Source organism: Fusarium verticillioides, chromosome 5 (genome assembly GCF_000149555.1).
Source record: "Fusarium verticillioides 7600 chromosome 5, whole genome shotgun sequence".
NCBI lineage: Eukaryota > Fungi > Ascomycota > Sordariomycetes > Hypocreales > Nectriaceae > Fusarium > Fusarium verticillioides.
In genome coordinates this window covers 1,892,189-1,906,836 of record NC_031679.1, presented here as the reverse complement: position 1 = coordinate 1,906,836, position 14,648 = coordinate 1,892,189, and the positions used below count along the sequence as shown (strand labels likewise).

The 14,648-nt window shown below is 49.1% G+C and overlaps 3 protein-coding genes across 18 annotated transcripts; 1 reads left to right on the top strand and 2 right to left on the bottom strand.

The window, feature by feature from the left end:
* Positions 1–903: 903 nt before the first annotated feature.
* On the top strand, positions 904–5,534 carry FVEG_02788 (hypothetical protein). 9 transcript variants are annotated; one of them, XM_018890266.1, is made up of 6 exons: positions 904–1,107; positions 1,162–2,422; positions 2,501–3,398; positions 3,455–3,769; positions 3,821–4,771; positions 4,830–5,534. In XM_018890266.1, the coding sequence occupies exons 2-5, from the start codon at positions 2,391–2,393 to the stop codon at positions 4,001–4,003; spliced, it is 1,428 nt and encodes a 475-aa protein (XP_018746554.1). In that variant the 5' UTR covers positions 904–1,107; positions 1,162–2,390; the 3' UTR covers positions 4,004–4,771; positions 4,830–5,534. The 9 variants fall into 9 exon arrangements, with proteins under 9 accessions (XP_018746554.1, XP_018746559.1, XP_018746552.1 ...); XM_018890271.1 differs by having other exon boundaries at positions 904–2,368; positions 2,417–2,422; XM_018890264.1 differs by having other exon boundaries at positions 3,821–5,534.
* Positions 5,535–5,571: 37 nt separating this feature from the next.
* Positions 5,572–7,068, bottom strand: FVEG_15130 (hypothetical protein). The gene is made up of 2 exons (XM_018904237.1): positions 6,127–7,068; positions 5,572–5,979 (listed from the first exon to the last, which is right to left on the bottom strand). The coding sequence occupies exons 1-2, from the start codon at positions 6,385–6,387 to the stop codon at positions 5,782–5,784; spliced, it is 459 nt and encodes a 152-aa protein (XP_018746560.1). The 5' UTR covers positions 6,388–7,068; the 3' UTR covers positions 5,572–5,781.
* Positions 7,069–9,569: 2,501 nt separating this feature from the next.
* On the bottom strand, positions 9,570–14,503 carry FVEG_02789 (glutamate-cysteine ligase). Of its 8 annotated transcripts, none has more exons than XM_018890277.1 (10): positions 14,100–14,503; positions 13,547–14,042; positions 13,329–13,486; positions 13,205–13,277; positions 13,068–13,133; positions 12,854–13,017; positions 12,094–12,802; positions 10,377–12,039; positions 9,872–10,326; positions 9,570–9,813 (listed from the first exon to the last, which is right to left on the bottom strand). In XM_018890277.1, the coding sequence occupies exons 3-8, from the start codon at positions 13,337–13,339 to the stop codon at positions 10,912–10,914; spliced, it is 2,151 nt and encodes a 716-aa protein (XP_018746566.1). In that variant the 5' UTR covers positions 13,340–13,486; positions 13,547–14,042; positions 14,100–14,503; the 3' UTR covers positions 9,570–9,813; positions 9,872–10,326; positions 10,377–10,911. The 8 variants fall into 8 exon arrangements, with proteins under 8 accessions (XP_018746566.1, XP_018746567.1, XP_018746568.1 ...); XM_018890278.1 differs by having other exon boundaries at positions 13,574–14,042; XM_018890279.1 differs by having other exon boundaries at positions 13,574–14,042; positions 14,104–14,503.
* Positions 14,504–14,648: the final 145 nt, after the last annotated feature.

Below are 14,648 nucleotides of genomic sequence, written 5' to 3'. Positions count from 1 at the left end.
GATCCTTGTTTGTTCTTCCAAGCCCCACACATCCATGATCGATTCTCTTCAGATCCCTACCGCTCTCTCCCCACCCATACCATATCGTAAACCGTCATGCCATCGTGTCCCCTAGTCAGTGGAAGCGAACTTGAAATCCCTGTCGCGTGGGCGGTATCTCTACCCGCGACCGTTTCCCCCAGGCGTCACAACCCAACGCCGCAACATGAAAGCTTGCTGAGGTGCGCTTGCTGATTGATTTGTTTGTGACGCTTAATGTCTTGCTCGGGACTCGGGCCATGATTTCGGGTAATTATAACATTGACAATTCCAGCCCGATATACGCAGATGGTTTCTCATAACGATAGTTATATGCAAAGAGATCATCGTTAATTTGGTAAGGAGCATTGCCGTATTTGATCGGGTGATCTGGATAAGGATCTCTGACAAATAACCGCGCCGCAAGCCCCTGGTACTCTACCGGTCGATCCATGCACTGAGGAAACTGACAGACTCGAAAGCTCCCCTGGTTGGAGGTTGGTGCACTGCGTATTGTGCTGTACTTATTGTGTATTGGATGTTGCGGAAATGGTTGTTGCGCTCCCCAATATGCGCGCGTTTTGAACTACCTACCTATAGATGCATCGATGTCGGAATTGATCGATATCTCCCCAGGGCCAGGCGTGAGCCGGCTCCCATGTACAGTACAGGTTATGCTTGCTTCCCCGTATGCAGGACTGTATTAGGTTGTTGCTTGCTTCTCCCATACCACCTGTTTTTCGGTGGTAAATGATCCATTGACAATGGAGGCGCCGATCTCACATCTGATCTCGTAGTGCGCTGTTGGTGATTCCCAGAAGGTTGTACTGCTTGGGAACTATACCTGGCACTCCCTCGAGACTGCCCGCACGTAGTCCTCTCTCTCTCTCTCTCTCTCTCTCTCTCTTTCCTTCCTTCCTTCCTCTTTCCTCCTCCGTTCTTGCCCTTCGTGTTTCAACATCTCCCTCTTCCCCAAACTTTTCCCACCTCCACATTCCCGCAGCAACAAATAGATTAGTAGCTGGGTCTTCTCTTCTAAAGCTCGATTTTCGATCCTCCCTCTCTCTACTCTCTACTCTTATCCACAGCGTTTGTACTGTACTGTCCTTTTCTGTGTCCCTGCACTGACTCAAGCGCCTGCAGAGACACCACCGTCCGCAGCAGCAGGATTTGTCCTTGCCCGCCATTCTAGTGGCTCAGCGCTGCCCGGCTCCGTGTCTGTGTCTGTGTACAATATTGCACCTTCTTTTGCGAGTCAACCAATCCCTGTCTAGTTGCTTGCACAGGAGACAGAGTAGCCAGCTCCGAGGAGACGGAAGAAAGTAGAGGCAAACATCGAATTCGAAATATCAAAACTAGGTAAAAACAGCAACAAAACATTGAGATATACAGCCACGAACACTACCGCACGCATCTGCATCAACTGTGGCCAATTCGCAGATTTCAGTACTGGGTCTGATCAGCCGTACCGACACATACTAATCCCCGACTCCATCTCAATCCGTGTACCAGCCGTGGTTCAAGGTCGTGTAGAACCAGTGTTAACTACAAAGATCAGCGATTGAGCATTTCCGCAGTCAAGTTGCTAGCTTCGAAATTGCTTTCAACGGGTGCAATCCAGTGCGTGGTTTCTTAGCTCCACTCGTCCATTCTCTCTCTCTCCTCATTCCGAGCGCTACGTTCCCAGACCCTGGCCATTGGATTCAGTCTCGCGGCAATCGACCTACTTGAGTTTGCGCTACTCTGATTCTCGCCCTGTTCTTTGGAGGAGTACCATCATCAGCAGCAGCAGTAGCAGCATCATCGTCGTTTTTAGATCAAGCTCGTTCCACTTCTGAGGAATCTTGAGTTTGGCGCTTCCCTGCCAGCCTTCGAACGACCCAAGCCAACTCAAGCAAGCCCCTGTCGGTCGGCCAGAACAAATCCAATCCGAACCAGGACAGGTCCTCTATGTATGGCGGAACCCCCCTGCGACTGTCCCGCTCAGCGCCACCACGAGGGCCCTTGTCGCTTGTTCATCGCACGCCAGATCTACCCACCCCCTTGTGCCTAGCCTGGTACCTACTATTTGTTTCTCTCTTCGCCTCTTTTCATTTCGCCTCATCGGTCCCCTCCCCGTTTTGACACCCCATTGCCAACCCTCACCTGAGTCCATTGTCACATCTCCCACCCTGGTCCCGTGTTGACCCATTCCTGGCTTCCTTCAGTTCTTTTACTACTGGAACCTCATTCTTTACCACCCCCTCCCCAGTTATTCGTACTGCTGTTTTCCTTCGCCCATCACATACACCCCCAACCGGATCTAGCCAGGTCAGATGCATCTACGGCCTTAAAACTGTCCCAAATCATCGTTAGTAATTACCAGATCCGCTATGGAAGCGGCTGACTCTGGAGCCAGGCAAAGGTCTGTTTAAATCCCGACTTGAAAGTATTCATATTTCTGTCTGCCCCTCCCATATTAACACATTTCTTGTCTTTACAGCCGTCACTCTGCAACCAATTCAGAACACCAAATACACCACCCGCCTCAACCCGATCAACCATACTCCGATCGTCGCCATCACCATTCCTACTCGCGGGATATCTTGTTGGACAGGTCGTATCGAGAATCTTCCGCCATGGCAACGGCAACCCTCATCACACCGGCTGCCCATTACCAACCTCAACCTCAACCGCCTTTCTCCAGTTATTCACAACCCAGCTCTGGTGCTGCCAGTATTGCCAACATGATCTCTGAACCTCGAAAACCAGCCGACGATCAGGAACCCTCAAATCGCCAGTCGCTGCCCTCAATCTCGGAGGTCATCCAGGGCACTAAACCTGGGCCGTATCCTGTTGCACATGCGCCAGGTCTGCAGTCAGGTTCAAGTTTGCCATCGCCCTTCGCACCAGCTCCCCGATCATACCCAGAGGCGGAGAAGCGTTCGTCTCCTCAGCCTCTCCACCCGACCTCATCTTTTCCTCGGCAAGATGGACCTGCCTTTGCGGACTCTCCTCGTCCTCATTTCAGCAACCGACCATCGCTCCCTCCTGTCTCTGACCGTCGCCAGAGTCCTTCAGCCAAAGCTGATCTACCTCCACACCACCACCATCCCGAGCAGAAGCTTCCTGAACCTCACCACCCACTCAATGGTGCCTACGCTCATCCTCCTCCCCCTCCAGCTCCTGTCGCATACCAGCCTGGCCAGCTGCCTCCAGGTCAAATGCCCCTGCCTACGTATCCTATTTCCCCTAGACACGGAATGCCACCACATATTCCCGGGTCCTACGACCCTAGAGCGCCTCCTCACATGGATGACCCTGAATATGCCCGAGCTAGATACGAAGTCACAGTTGACAGGCACTACGAAAGCTGGAATTATCAAGACTCGCTGAGTCGAGTAAGTCACCTGAGTTGCATTCTTCACCAAGAACATGGAGCGCTGACTTTTAACAGATTGGCACCTCGTCTCGTACGATTTTCAATTTTGCCGAAGCTTACAGCAGAATCGCTCAAGAACAGCACGGAGCTCATCCTATCCCAGCTCGACTACCCACTGAACGAGAAGTTAGCGATATGCTCAGCAATATCGAACTTGTCAAGAGATCACTAGAGCAAGTGCGTGACTTGGTGCAAACTTCGATCCAGAACGAACGAGCCCGAGAAGGGTCCAAGATGAAGGGACCTTACGAGGAAGAGCACGATGTGAACATGTACGGCGATGGAATGAAACCAGCATATGGTATTACAGAAGTTAAAAAGCGTCGCGGTGTAAGTTTCTGGCTTTAATTGATTTATCGACACGAAACTAATGATGGACAGCGTGCTGCTCCCCCTGGACGATGCCACAGTTGCAATCGAATCGACACCCCTGAATGGCGACGGGGACCGGACGGAGCCCGGACTCTCTGCAACGCCTGCGGGTTGCATTACGCTAAACTGGAAAGAAAACGCCAACTTGAGCAGAGATCGATTCGTCCTAAAGATGAGGCTCATCGACAATGAGGCCTTGGCTTTTTGATTTTGGCTATACTACAAAGTGCTCATGGACACCTGAAGGCATTGTGGATAGGTGCTCGGTTGTCCCATGAATGACTTCAACACCAGCTCGCAACCCACATGTCTACACATACACACTCGCCTCACACATACACGCATACGCACACATCTTCACGTTTAATAATACCCGATCCAACAGAACGACGACTTTGCATCGTTCTTTGTATATACGTTCTTATAACTGGGATACCTTGGGCTTTGAGCAGGGACCCATAGCATAACAGGCGTTTGTCTAATTATGGATACCATGTTAAACATGGTGTAACTTTCGAGTTCATGGGAGGAGAGAGGCTTGACTTTCTAGACAAAAGAGATTTCTTTGAACCACGCGACAGTGGAGAAACTACTGGGATGGGCGGAGGGCAGCGGAGAGCTATCATCGCAACATCAGCAACGGAGGTGTTTGTTGGCCTTGCTCCTACGCAGGAGATGGGAATTTTTTTGGGGATGGGATTGGTTATACTGGGAGGAAAACTACAATGGATTCACGGCATGTATCCAAGCTGAAAGATTACTTGGCATGAAGAGGAGTAAATTGAAGGTATCAAGGACATGTTTCTAGTTCTATCTTGGAAAGCAACGCCAACAAGGCTAGGAGGGGGAGTCTACAGCAGAGGAGATGTCCGTGGCGGTAAAGGAGAATTCACAAAGCGATGAACTACGCCGAACCTGAAAGTGCACACAATATCCCTATGACAGCCTGCGAGTGTGAATGTAAGTGAGCTTGAGTACATATAAATTTTAAGCAGCCCAATTAAAGCAGCGGTTGCAGGGACGGAAGCATTTGCCACTTGGGCATCGAGACTATCGAAAGATTGGCGAAGCTTAATTAGTCATTTCTGGAGATGAGGGACGATCATTTGCCTTGGTGGGGTTAGAAGTATATGATCATATCTCGGCCTTGCATAGATCTACTCCGTACAGTGTCTTGCTTTATTAGTGTTTATTAGAGGAAGAAGACGAAGTGGGCGCATTGCAGGTACAACAAACAGACAGACAGACAGACAGACAGACAGACAGACAGACAGACAAGCCAAGACTACCCAGCCTGTTAGTATGTACTGAATCGAATGTATGAAGCAGATTGTTTCCCTACCCATTTCGAGATCATCCATTCCCCCATAAGGACTACGAGACGGGAATAGCGGGTGCCAGCTCATCTGTACGGGAAGTGACTTTTAAAACAGAAGCCAACAAGACAATGCGCATTGGAGGCATTAGTGAGCAAGTGGTTCGGCAGGCTGAGTTACACAGAACAATAAGGGGTAGGACATGGGAGACGAGCACGGGACGGGAGGCTAATCAAGGCACAGGCGGGAGATCTGACGAACGGGTAGCTTGCCTGAACTCATCGGACACGGGAACGTGCGTGCATGTACATGTGCTTCTGAGTTGTTGGTGATGGTGTTGTGCATGTGAGTTTCTGGATAGGCTACGTAGTACAAGACAAGACAATACAGACAAGACAAGATAAGACAAGATAAGACGAGACACGATGAGACTTGCAAGTCAAGACGAGGGTATCGAGAATGTATTTTGCCATCATAAAGACATTATGAGATCTTGGGTAATGTACGTGTGAGTGTGAGTGTTAGCTATTCGTCTGATATAAATTTTCCATCAACTCTCTAAGTTGGATTCTGCATCCGATACAGTATCAGAATATCACATACGTTTTCATGTGCAACAATACATTGAAAGATCTTTCTGCGTGCGATTGCAAGTCATCCCCAGACCAGACATACATGAATATGTCTTGATGCCTGAACCACCAACGCCTGAGCAAAATCCACCAGACGGATGTCCAATGCAAGAGGGGATACCACAAGGCCTCGTATGCGCTGTTTCTTGTGATACTTGATCAGAAACATGGCTGCAAGCACGCGATCTGCACGTCTTTCCAAGATCTTCCCTGGTCCTCCCTATTGTATCGTAAGTTGAACGGTAGGACAGGAGCACCGGGAGGATTATATAAGATGCAGTCTGTGGTAGAGAGAGAGAGAGAGAGAGAGAGAGAGAGGCGGGGCGGGGAGGGATAGAGGGAGGGACAGGAACTCTCCCTTACTCACCTGTATCACAATGGCTGTAACAGGCACGGTGAGGGTGACACGGGCGAGAACAAGATAAGAGGGCTCAGTTGCTATGCCGCGTGTCTGCAAGTGCTTGGCTGGATTTTCTGATGTTGCGTTACATGCTATTACATGTACGGAGGCTATATCATGTAAGTATCCATGTGGCTTTTCCATGGAGGATCCAGGAGTCGGTCTAGAGATTATCGTCCTTTTGTGAGGCTCTGACGGGTGGCATGCCCAACCATGTGTGCTGTGCATTACCGTGAGACCTACAGTAATACATACGCCTCTTTACTGAGCAATTCTTCCAGACTGTACTATACTGTACTGTACTTTGCTGTACTGCATACAAAATGGAGTGATTTGACATTCAACTAGGCCTGTTATACATTAAAACCTTGTGGTGATTCGGGTATAGAAGGCCTCAGACATGACGCCACGGGAAGAGACAGAGGTCCACGACATGGAAAAGAGACGGACGGATAGATGCTCAACAAAGACGACTCCTCCAACTCCACCACCACGTTTAAGCTGCTAGGACGTCTTTGGAAGGAGAACTGAGCTATATCTGCTAGATCGCTATGGAGTTGAGATGAGTTATTTATTTATTTGCTTGCCGACCTACCTGCATATGAAAACAAACTCTAAAAAGATATCGTTTCAACCCTATTTCGTCGTCATTCTTGGCTCATACTCGACGCCTTTCAACCGCCGACATTCCAGAGAGACAAAGCCAAGTTGCAAGACGGGAATAGGACCGCCGCCGCCGCCACGTGGAGTTCCCAACCGAGAGGAGAGAAGCAAGGGTCCTGTCTTTTTTCCGAGGTCTCGGAGGTCCAGGTCTAGTTCACGGTCTTGTCTCTCTCTGCCTCCCTCACTCAGCCTAAGCATACATATGTACATGCATACAGTACATATTCTTCACCGGGGGGTCTGTCTCTGAGATGAGATCTTTGTATGGAGTCGGTACTGTACAGGCATGTCGCTAGCATGGTAAGCACGAGGGGTCAAATCATGGGCTTCGAGTAGAGTAGAGTAGGGTAGAGTAGACAGACAGACAGAGAGAGAGATAGACATATGCAAGGGAGAAGAGTATACTGTATGTATGTACGCCCGCCCAGATAGACGAGAAGTTGGAGGGGAGTTGAGAGACACAAAAAGTTGGCTAAGCCACTTAGGAATGTGACAAACTAAAGGGCCTCGTGGCTTTACATCAAGGGCGTTTTCGTTTTCGGTGACAGATATCGGTTGTTAGTAGGTTGGTTGCGTGCTAGGTATATTTGTTGTGATGTGAGGGTTTGATTGATCCCTTGCATCTTGACGTTGCATGGAGGTCTCTGTCTATCTGATCTAGCATTTAGTATTGTATGCATGCATGCATGTGTGTAGTATTCTAAAAAGGAGAATAAAGCAGACAAAAGAACTCGGTTTTGTTTTGTTTCATCTCGGAGGATGGGCCTGATTTGACGTAGAATCTCCGTTGATGACACTACAATATTGGACATTTGGCAGCAAACAACACAACACAACTGCCGGGATACCTATTCAACGCGGCGACGTCACCTTGTCTTTCTTCTTCTTTATTTTTGTTATCATTTTATACTTTTTGATAGCCCAGAAACCCGTTTCCTAAAGACAACAGTCGAGTCGAGTTATGCACACGCACACACGGCCGAGTCTAGGCCGAAGCCGTCACAACGGCGAAAAGCCACCAACTGGGGACATGACTCTCGCAAGCTTTCAAGTACAGTAACTAAACGAACGTACATACATACATACATAGAGTCAGTCAGTCAGTAACAAGAGAGGATGTAGGTACAGCACCTGATCGAGATGAGCACATCAGTCAGATCTCTACCGTTGTTACTGCCAAGATCTGCAACTAACTAAGCAAATACCTAGTCGTCAAGATTATTACTATACGGCCTGCTAGATCGGGCGAAAATCACTCCTCAGTTCAGTCAGTGGCTCACTCAGCTGGACCTGGACCTGGGAACTCGACCGTCCGACCCGTTGACTTGACTTTGCCGTTTGCTTGACTGGAGCTGTTCCGCTACAATATGCTCCAAGTTAGTGGAACGAACGACTGGTCAATTTTTCGATCCGGCCAAGGCAAGATCTGTTTGGAGATCGAGCCTTTGGTGTCTGAGAGCAACGCTACGCAACGCCCAGTTTGGGAATGGCGGCGTGCTTCGGCAATTGTACATAGGTGCAGAATGAGCAGCTTCAGCAGGCGGCAGGGCGTGTATACATACATAGATACATACATACACACTTCCATGGAGCTGAGTTGATGGCTTACTAGGTACAGTATGTATGCATGTATGTATGTATAGTAGGTAGGGTAGGTCTTGCTTGTGAGACATGGTAATTTATCGTTATTGGCTAGTGTATCTCCTCGTCGAGAGGATCGATATTGGTTATTGTTGTTAGTGTTGTTGTTGTTGTTGCATTAGAACATATCACATCATATCATATCCATCATGTGGGTGAGATGCAATGTCTTGTATTTGCTCAAGACCATCACATAACGGCGGCTACAGTACTGCTGATCGATCTGATCTATACAATCTGCAAGTACGTACATCACCGATTCCTTGCATCTCGCATCTCCCATCAGAAGGTCACTAAACTCAGCCCCGTCCCGTGCGGAAAGATTACCGTATGATCCAATACTATCCCCTGCTGTAGATTCTGTTGGTCACCGTTAATACTAACCTCTAGTTGCATCACTAGTTTCGAGACAGGGGATACGAGAAAACGATGTACATACGTACATGGTTTTGTCATTTCGGAAGCATCTATCCTTACTATGTACTGTACGTACATAGGTATCTATCTAATCAATCACTTGCTTGTCTTTGTCTCTGTCCCCCGTGTAGAGGTTGAGAGGTTGCTGATCTCCGGGGCGAGAATGGACGAGTCAGTTGATGCATGGTCAACATATCTATCTATCATGGGAACTCATGCCAAACCTGCAACTGTGACTCTTATGTATATGCATGCTGTCTTTGTCTTCCTTGGCCTGTCTTGACTTGACTGATCATGCCTGACCATGCCTGATCTTGTCAGTTTGTCTGATCCTCCGGGCTCCGGATCCGGACCCGGCGCGGGATCTCAACTCAAACCGCCTCGGCCCCGATACATATCAGATTCGCGTTCGGATCGGTCATCTCACTCTTTGGGTGTATCTTTATCTTTGTCTCTCTCTCTCTCTCTCTCACTATACTGTATGTATATATAAACTGTCTGTCTTGGTCTACTAGCGCTCACATGATCACATCGTCGTTCGACAATCTCATTTCTCAGAGACACTTCCGTTCCCCTCTGTCTAGCAGATCTTTTCCCACTGTAGCTACATCCCTTTTCGATATGCCGCACTCTCGCATGCCGCGTGCCTCGAACTAGCTACTGTAGCTCAGAGCTAAGAATCCCATGTTAGAGATCACCGTAGATAATATAGTTACCCCCCCACTTGGGTAACTACTGTAGACACAGGGCGACAGCGGAAAAGGCAAAGACATGATAAGTTACAGAGCCTGGCGGCCTAGTAATAAATTCGCCGATAATGATAACTCAATTCTACCGTTCACTCTCAGCTGTAGCGAACCCTCACCGGTGTCTCGACTCTCCAAATGCGGCAACCGGTCAAGGTGCCTGTCTGTCTGATATCTCTCATGATATCTCCTCAAAAAACGTTAACACCGAGACTACACGTCAAATGCCACGCCAAACTACTAACCCCAGTGTGGCTTTTTTGCTTTTTTCCCCTCCTTTGCCCAAGGTAGAGAATATGGTTTAGTTATGGATCTTTACGAGAATTCCAGACTGAAAGGGGGTCCCCTGAGAAGAAAAGAAAAGAAAAGAAAAGCAAAGCAAAGCCCCCTTAAGCTACCACAACTCAAAGACATGCGACTCTTGCAGCGGCAAAGCCAAAAACAAAAGCAACCCAACAACTAGAGCCGTGTCTTTCTTTCTAGAATCGGCCGAGAGGCGCTATACTGCATCTTCACCTCCCCCCGGCACGGCACGGCACGGCTGAGAATTCCTCCCAGACAGCCACTGCGGTGCGAGGTACCCAACTCAAGCCAACTCAAGCCAAGGTCAACGTTTTTGCCCTCTCCTCTCTCGCTCACGGAGACAGCTCGCTTGACTTACAAGGAGGCGTTTTGATGGCCTCTCTATGATCCATCCGATCTGATCCATCTGTTAGTTAGTTAGTTAGTTAGCTGCTTGCTGCTACCCACCTATCTAGGTATGTGCTGTAGTTAGCTCTGTCTCATACTGTAGAAAAGCTCCGAGAGAGACAAGCGAGATAATTCCCGTTCGTGATGCCAAACTTGACATGTCGAATGTGCTATGCAGACCAACACACGGAGTCATGTGATCGTCAGGGCCATTGCGGATAGTGGTATAGTTGAATGCTTGGTTTTGAACTCTATTCAACGCTGAGACTTCATTGTTCTTGGTTCAGGATAAGATGGACTTTGCTTGGGATCATGTGAGGCGAGCCTCGAGTCTTGGGAACGCAGAACAGACATCACCCAGACGACCGTAAAACCGCCCTATGTTTATATATCTTTCTAGTGTGGCACCCTCAAATGATTGCTTCAACGTCTTCAGTAACAGCCGTGCCGTGTCTCAGCATAGCTCTTCAATACAGCAACTATGTCCTGAAACCAGCGTTGATCCCTGCTCTTTTCTTTCTAGATACATCCTATTACTACGTATGCTCAAAAAAAGCAGCCAAGAACGCCGACCCAAATCCAATGACGCTTCCCATCATGACTCAGTCTCCTGGCCTTCAATCCACTCGCTCTTGCGCTTCAGTGACCCGTTGGTGGCATCCGCCTGTGCTCCGTTGGTCTCTCCATTGGGTGCTGTGCTTGAACCGCCGCATCCTCCACGGAAGCCGTTCAGCAGACGCTCTAGGCCGTGGATCCCGAGACCCGCAAAGTCGCGGCCGGCCGTCTCCCGCTCGCCGATGGCAATCACGGCGCCGATAAGATCATGGTTGATCTCATCGTTGACAACGCTGTCATGCTTGTAACTGGGATGCACGTCGATGAAGTTGCGGATCCATCTGGCTGTGGTGTCAAGATTTCCTGAAGCTCGACGTGAAATCAGATCGAGATATGTAGACAGATGGCATCGGGTCGATACATCGACGTTGACGCTGTCGAGATAGCTCTCGACAATGGGGATCAAGCCGGGAAACTCTCCCGACTCCGAGCCGTTGATAATGTCATTCACTGTCATCTCCTCAAATTCGTGCTCCACTGGGCCCCCAGGTGATGCTGGTCGACTGGGATGCGCTGATCCGGGTCGACTGTCGTCACCAAATGTAGTGTTGGCTCTCGAGGGGCGGCTAGGGAAAGGGTTGCGCCGGAAGTAGAACTTCTCCTTCAGAACAGCATCGACTGCGTGTGCACGCTCCATGTTTTCGTCGACCTTCTTGATAGGGATGTAGAAATTGAGGTCAAATGACAGGATTGCACGTGTGACCAAGACCATAAAGACAGAGAAAGCCGCGTTCTCGAAATCCGTGATCTGAATCTCCATGGAGCGGAACTCGACTCGCCAGCCGATGCTGTTGTCAGCAGGCGGGGGCTTGAAACGCATGTGCTGCCAGTTAGTTGACTGGATGTTCTCAAAGTGGTCAGTCTTGCTGAGGTCCAACTCATGGAGATCCTCCTCAAAGACAACAATGGGGTCTCGGATGAAAAGGTGAGCAAAGTGAGTCGCCAGTCGATCATCCATGCCCCCCTCGAGAAGCTGGCGCTTAATGTCAGAGTCGTAGACCAGGTCAGGGTCGAGGTACTCGTTCCTCAACCGAGGGTCTATGGCGATATATGTTGAGTTGGAGGCGTATCGTGACTTTGGTATCCTTCGAACACCTTCTGAAAGTGGCTGTTCCATTGTGAGCAGTGCAGATCGAATTGGAGAGCATGAGAGCGCTCTTACCTTTTCTCCCAACTCCTCAGGGGTTCTGCAGTCCACAGAGCGGCTGATCTGATTCCACCGCACGTCGGTGTTGGCAAGGAACCCCTTATACACAGGCGTGGCAGCAGTCAATGCCAACATGATGGGACCAAGCGGGCTCAGCTGATCATAGAGCATTCTTCCTTCAGTGATGTTCTTGGCCTGGAAAGTGATCTGGAGACAACAACTACCCATTCCGAAAGCCATGGCATCCATATGGATGAAGTCGTCAGGGGCAGCTCCGTTTCGTACGTCATCATCTTCGGGCCAGTCATGCTTGTCAAAGTCCACAGTAGGATCCTTCCAGGGTCTTGGTGTGTTCTTGTCGTGATAGATAGGAACATTGACCTGAACCTTGCGGCCTCGTCGAGATCGTATGTTTGCGGCTAGAGTTGGGAATCTGATATGGGGGTTGGCGATCTCATCCGGAACAAACTGAGAGCGGAGGCGCGGTCCTGAGGGCGGAAAGTAGGGGTCGGTGAATTGTCCGGGAACGCCGATTTGAGGGTATGTTGTGAGTGTGATGGGATATTCAGTTGAAAGCATGTGCTCTTTGGCGATCTTTCTCCGCAACTTCATATCTGGTTCCACGTCGAGAAGCTCCTTGAAGCCGATGCCCCAAGGCTTACCTGGGGTCGCTTCCAACATAAAGCGCCCAAACTCAGGGTGAAAGACGGGGATCGTTCTCTCTCTGTTTCAGGGTCAGCAGATGGCGGAAAAGTCTAGGGGCTGTCTGATGTACTTTTTCTTCGCGCCAACTGTGTCCACGTCTTGAAGATCTGGGACACAGCCACCTTGCTGTTCCAGTTCCTTGTCGGTAGCCAACGCCTCAAGAATCTCTGCCTGACGAAGGGACAACAGCACTCGCTGGTTGTCCTCCGAGTAAACTACCACAAGATACTCGACCTATGTAAGATGTTAGTTGAGATGATTCAGTTTTATGTGGTTGAACCAACCTCGTCGCCCCAGAGGAGAGCGTCGCGCTCCTTTCCCTTGGCCTTGTTCCATATCTCCAGAAGTTGCTATAGATATTTAGCGATCCATCGCCACCGAAACCTGACTATTGGATATGAAGGATGGGAAAGAAACTCACCTTGATACCCCATTCTCTGACTTGAGGAGCGCGCTTCTTGGCATCGGGCCAATCAAGGGCTGTTCCCAGGGCTCTAAAGTCTGGTCAGCTTCTAAGACCTTGTGAGTTGTAAGTTGTGGCTTACAGGAGACCCATCGTGAGAGAGGCAAAGTCTGGGTTTTACTATGAAGGGTGGTTTCTGAGCGCGCGCACCTTGCTTTCAGTTGCCGTAAGGTGTGATTGATCGGTATTCGGGAAGATTCTGTTCAAGATGACGAAACCGGGTAATGAGAATCGGGTAGTCTAAAGTGATGAGATATGAGCCTCGAAGCCTAGAAACAAGGCTGCTCTGACTGAACAGACTGCGTGCGCCAGTCGTATGGTATATACCGATAACGTGTTTTTTCTGAGGAGGAGAGTATCAAGAGAACGAACTCTCTGATAAAGCGAAACCGGGGGTTGGTGGACGCTAGGCGTAAAGGTTCTTGATTCTCCACGATATCGGAGTTGGCGCGGAGTTTGACTTTTTTAGATATGTATAACAACAACGACAACAATAACAAGGAAACCCGGTTCAATTGGAAATTGATACGATAGATAGAATCACACTCCAGTCAGTCGATAAACCAGTAGATAGACCGAGGGTCCAGATACTAGTTAGACTGGTTGAGCGACAACCCGAAGCGTCGCCACAAAAAAAAGTCTCGGACGTCAAATACAGAGACAGACAGCAGAAGAAGAAAAAAAATAAACGGCCCGTGTCGATCAGTGGTCCAGGGCAAGTTTGAGTATAGTCGGGTATAGTTGATGGGGGAGTGATAGAAGAGTAAATTTTAAACTTGTAGAGTGAGGCAGGTACCTGGATTGGCAAGGTAGGTAAGTACCTAGGTAGATAATGAATAAGTAGTATTCGTACCTACAAGAATGGATCTCTCTTGTTTTGTTTTGTTTTTTTTTTTTTGGTTGTTTTTTTGGCCGCCGAGAATCAGGTCCAATTCCGCGGGTTCGCCCGTTGTCAAAGTCAAGAAGAAGAGAAGCGCCGAAGAGTACCAACCAACTAGCCCACCTCAGACTATGAATAAATGGTAACGTTATGGGTTTGATGTGATAGAACTGGAGCATCAAAGGGGCTGATACTGATACTGATATGGTTGGTTGTAGCGGCTTGACTTGACTTGTCTCTCTTATGGGAAACAACTGCGGTGTTTAGGTAGGTAGGTATCATCTACGGATACCTACTCCTCCGATCTCCATTTTCTATGTATGTATGAATTTCATCATCTCTCCCTTGTCCCTCCTCGTTAAACTCGTCGGCTTGTGATGGTTGCTGCGTTATGTTGCGTCGCTCAGAAGCGGATATTTCTGCTTAGAAATCGAGCACCAACCATCAAATCAGAGGAGGCCCTGATGATGCCATCCGGCCAATCTCCCGATCCGGTCAGGTTCTGGAAAACTTATCGCGCTA

Excerpts from the sequence above, each read along its gene's own strand:
- FVEG_02788 (XM_018890266.1), top strand. The coding sequence starts at position 2,391 with ATGGAAGCGGCTGACTCTGGAGCCAGGCAAAG. Across the intron at positions 2,423-2,500 it reads GACTCTGGAGCCAGGCAAAG|CCGTCACTCTGCAACCAATT; the intron begins GTCTGTTTAAAT and ends TTGTCTTTACAG. Across the intron at positions 3,770-3,820 it reads AAGTTAAAAAGCGTCGCGGT|CGTGCTGCTCCCCCTGGACG; the intron begins GTAAGTTTCTGG and ends AATGATGGACAG.
- FVEG_15130 (XM_018904237.1), bottom strand. The coding sequence starts at position 6,387 with ATGCACAGCACACATGGTTGGGCATGCCACCCGTCAGAGCCTCACAAA. Across the intron at positions 5,980-6,126 it reads TTACAGCCATTGTGATACAG|GGAGGACCAGGGAAGATCTT; the intron begins GTGAGTAAGGGA and ends ACGATACAATAG.
- FVEG_02789 (XM_018890272.1), bottom strand. Across the intron at positions 13,018-13,067 it reads CTCTCCTCTGGGGCGACGAG|GTCGAGTATCTTGTGGTAGT; the intron begins GTTGGTTCAACC and ends CATCTTACATAG. Across the intron at positions 12,040-12,093 it reads CTGAGGAGTTGGGAGAAAAG|CCACTTTCAGAAGGTGTTCG; the intron begins GTAAGAGCGCTC and ends ACAATGGAACAG.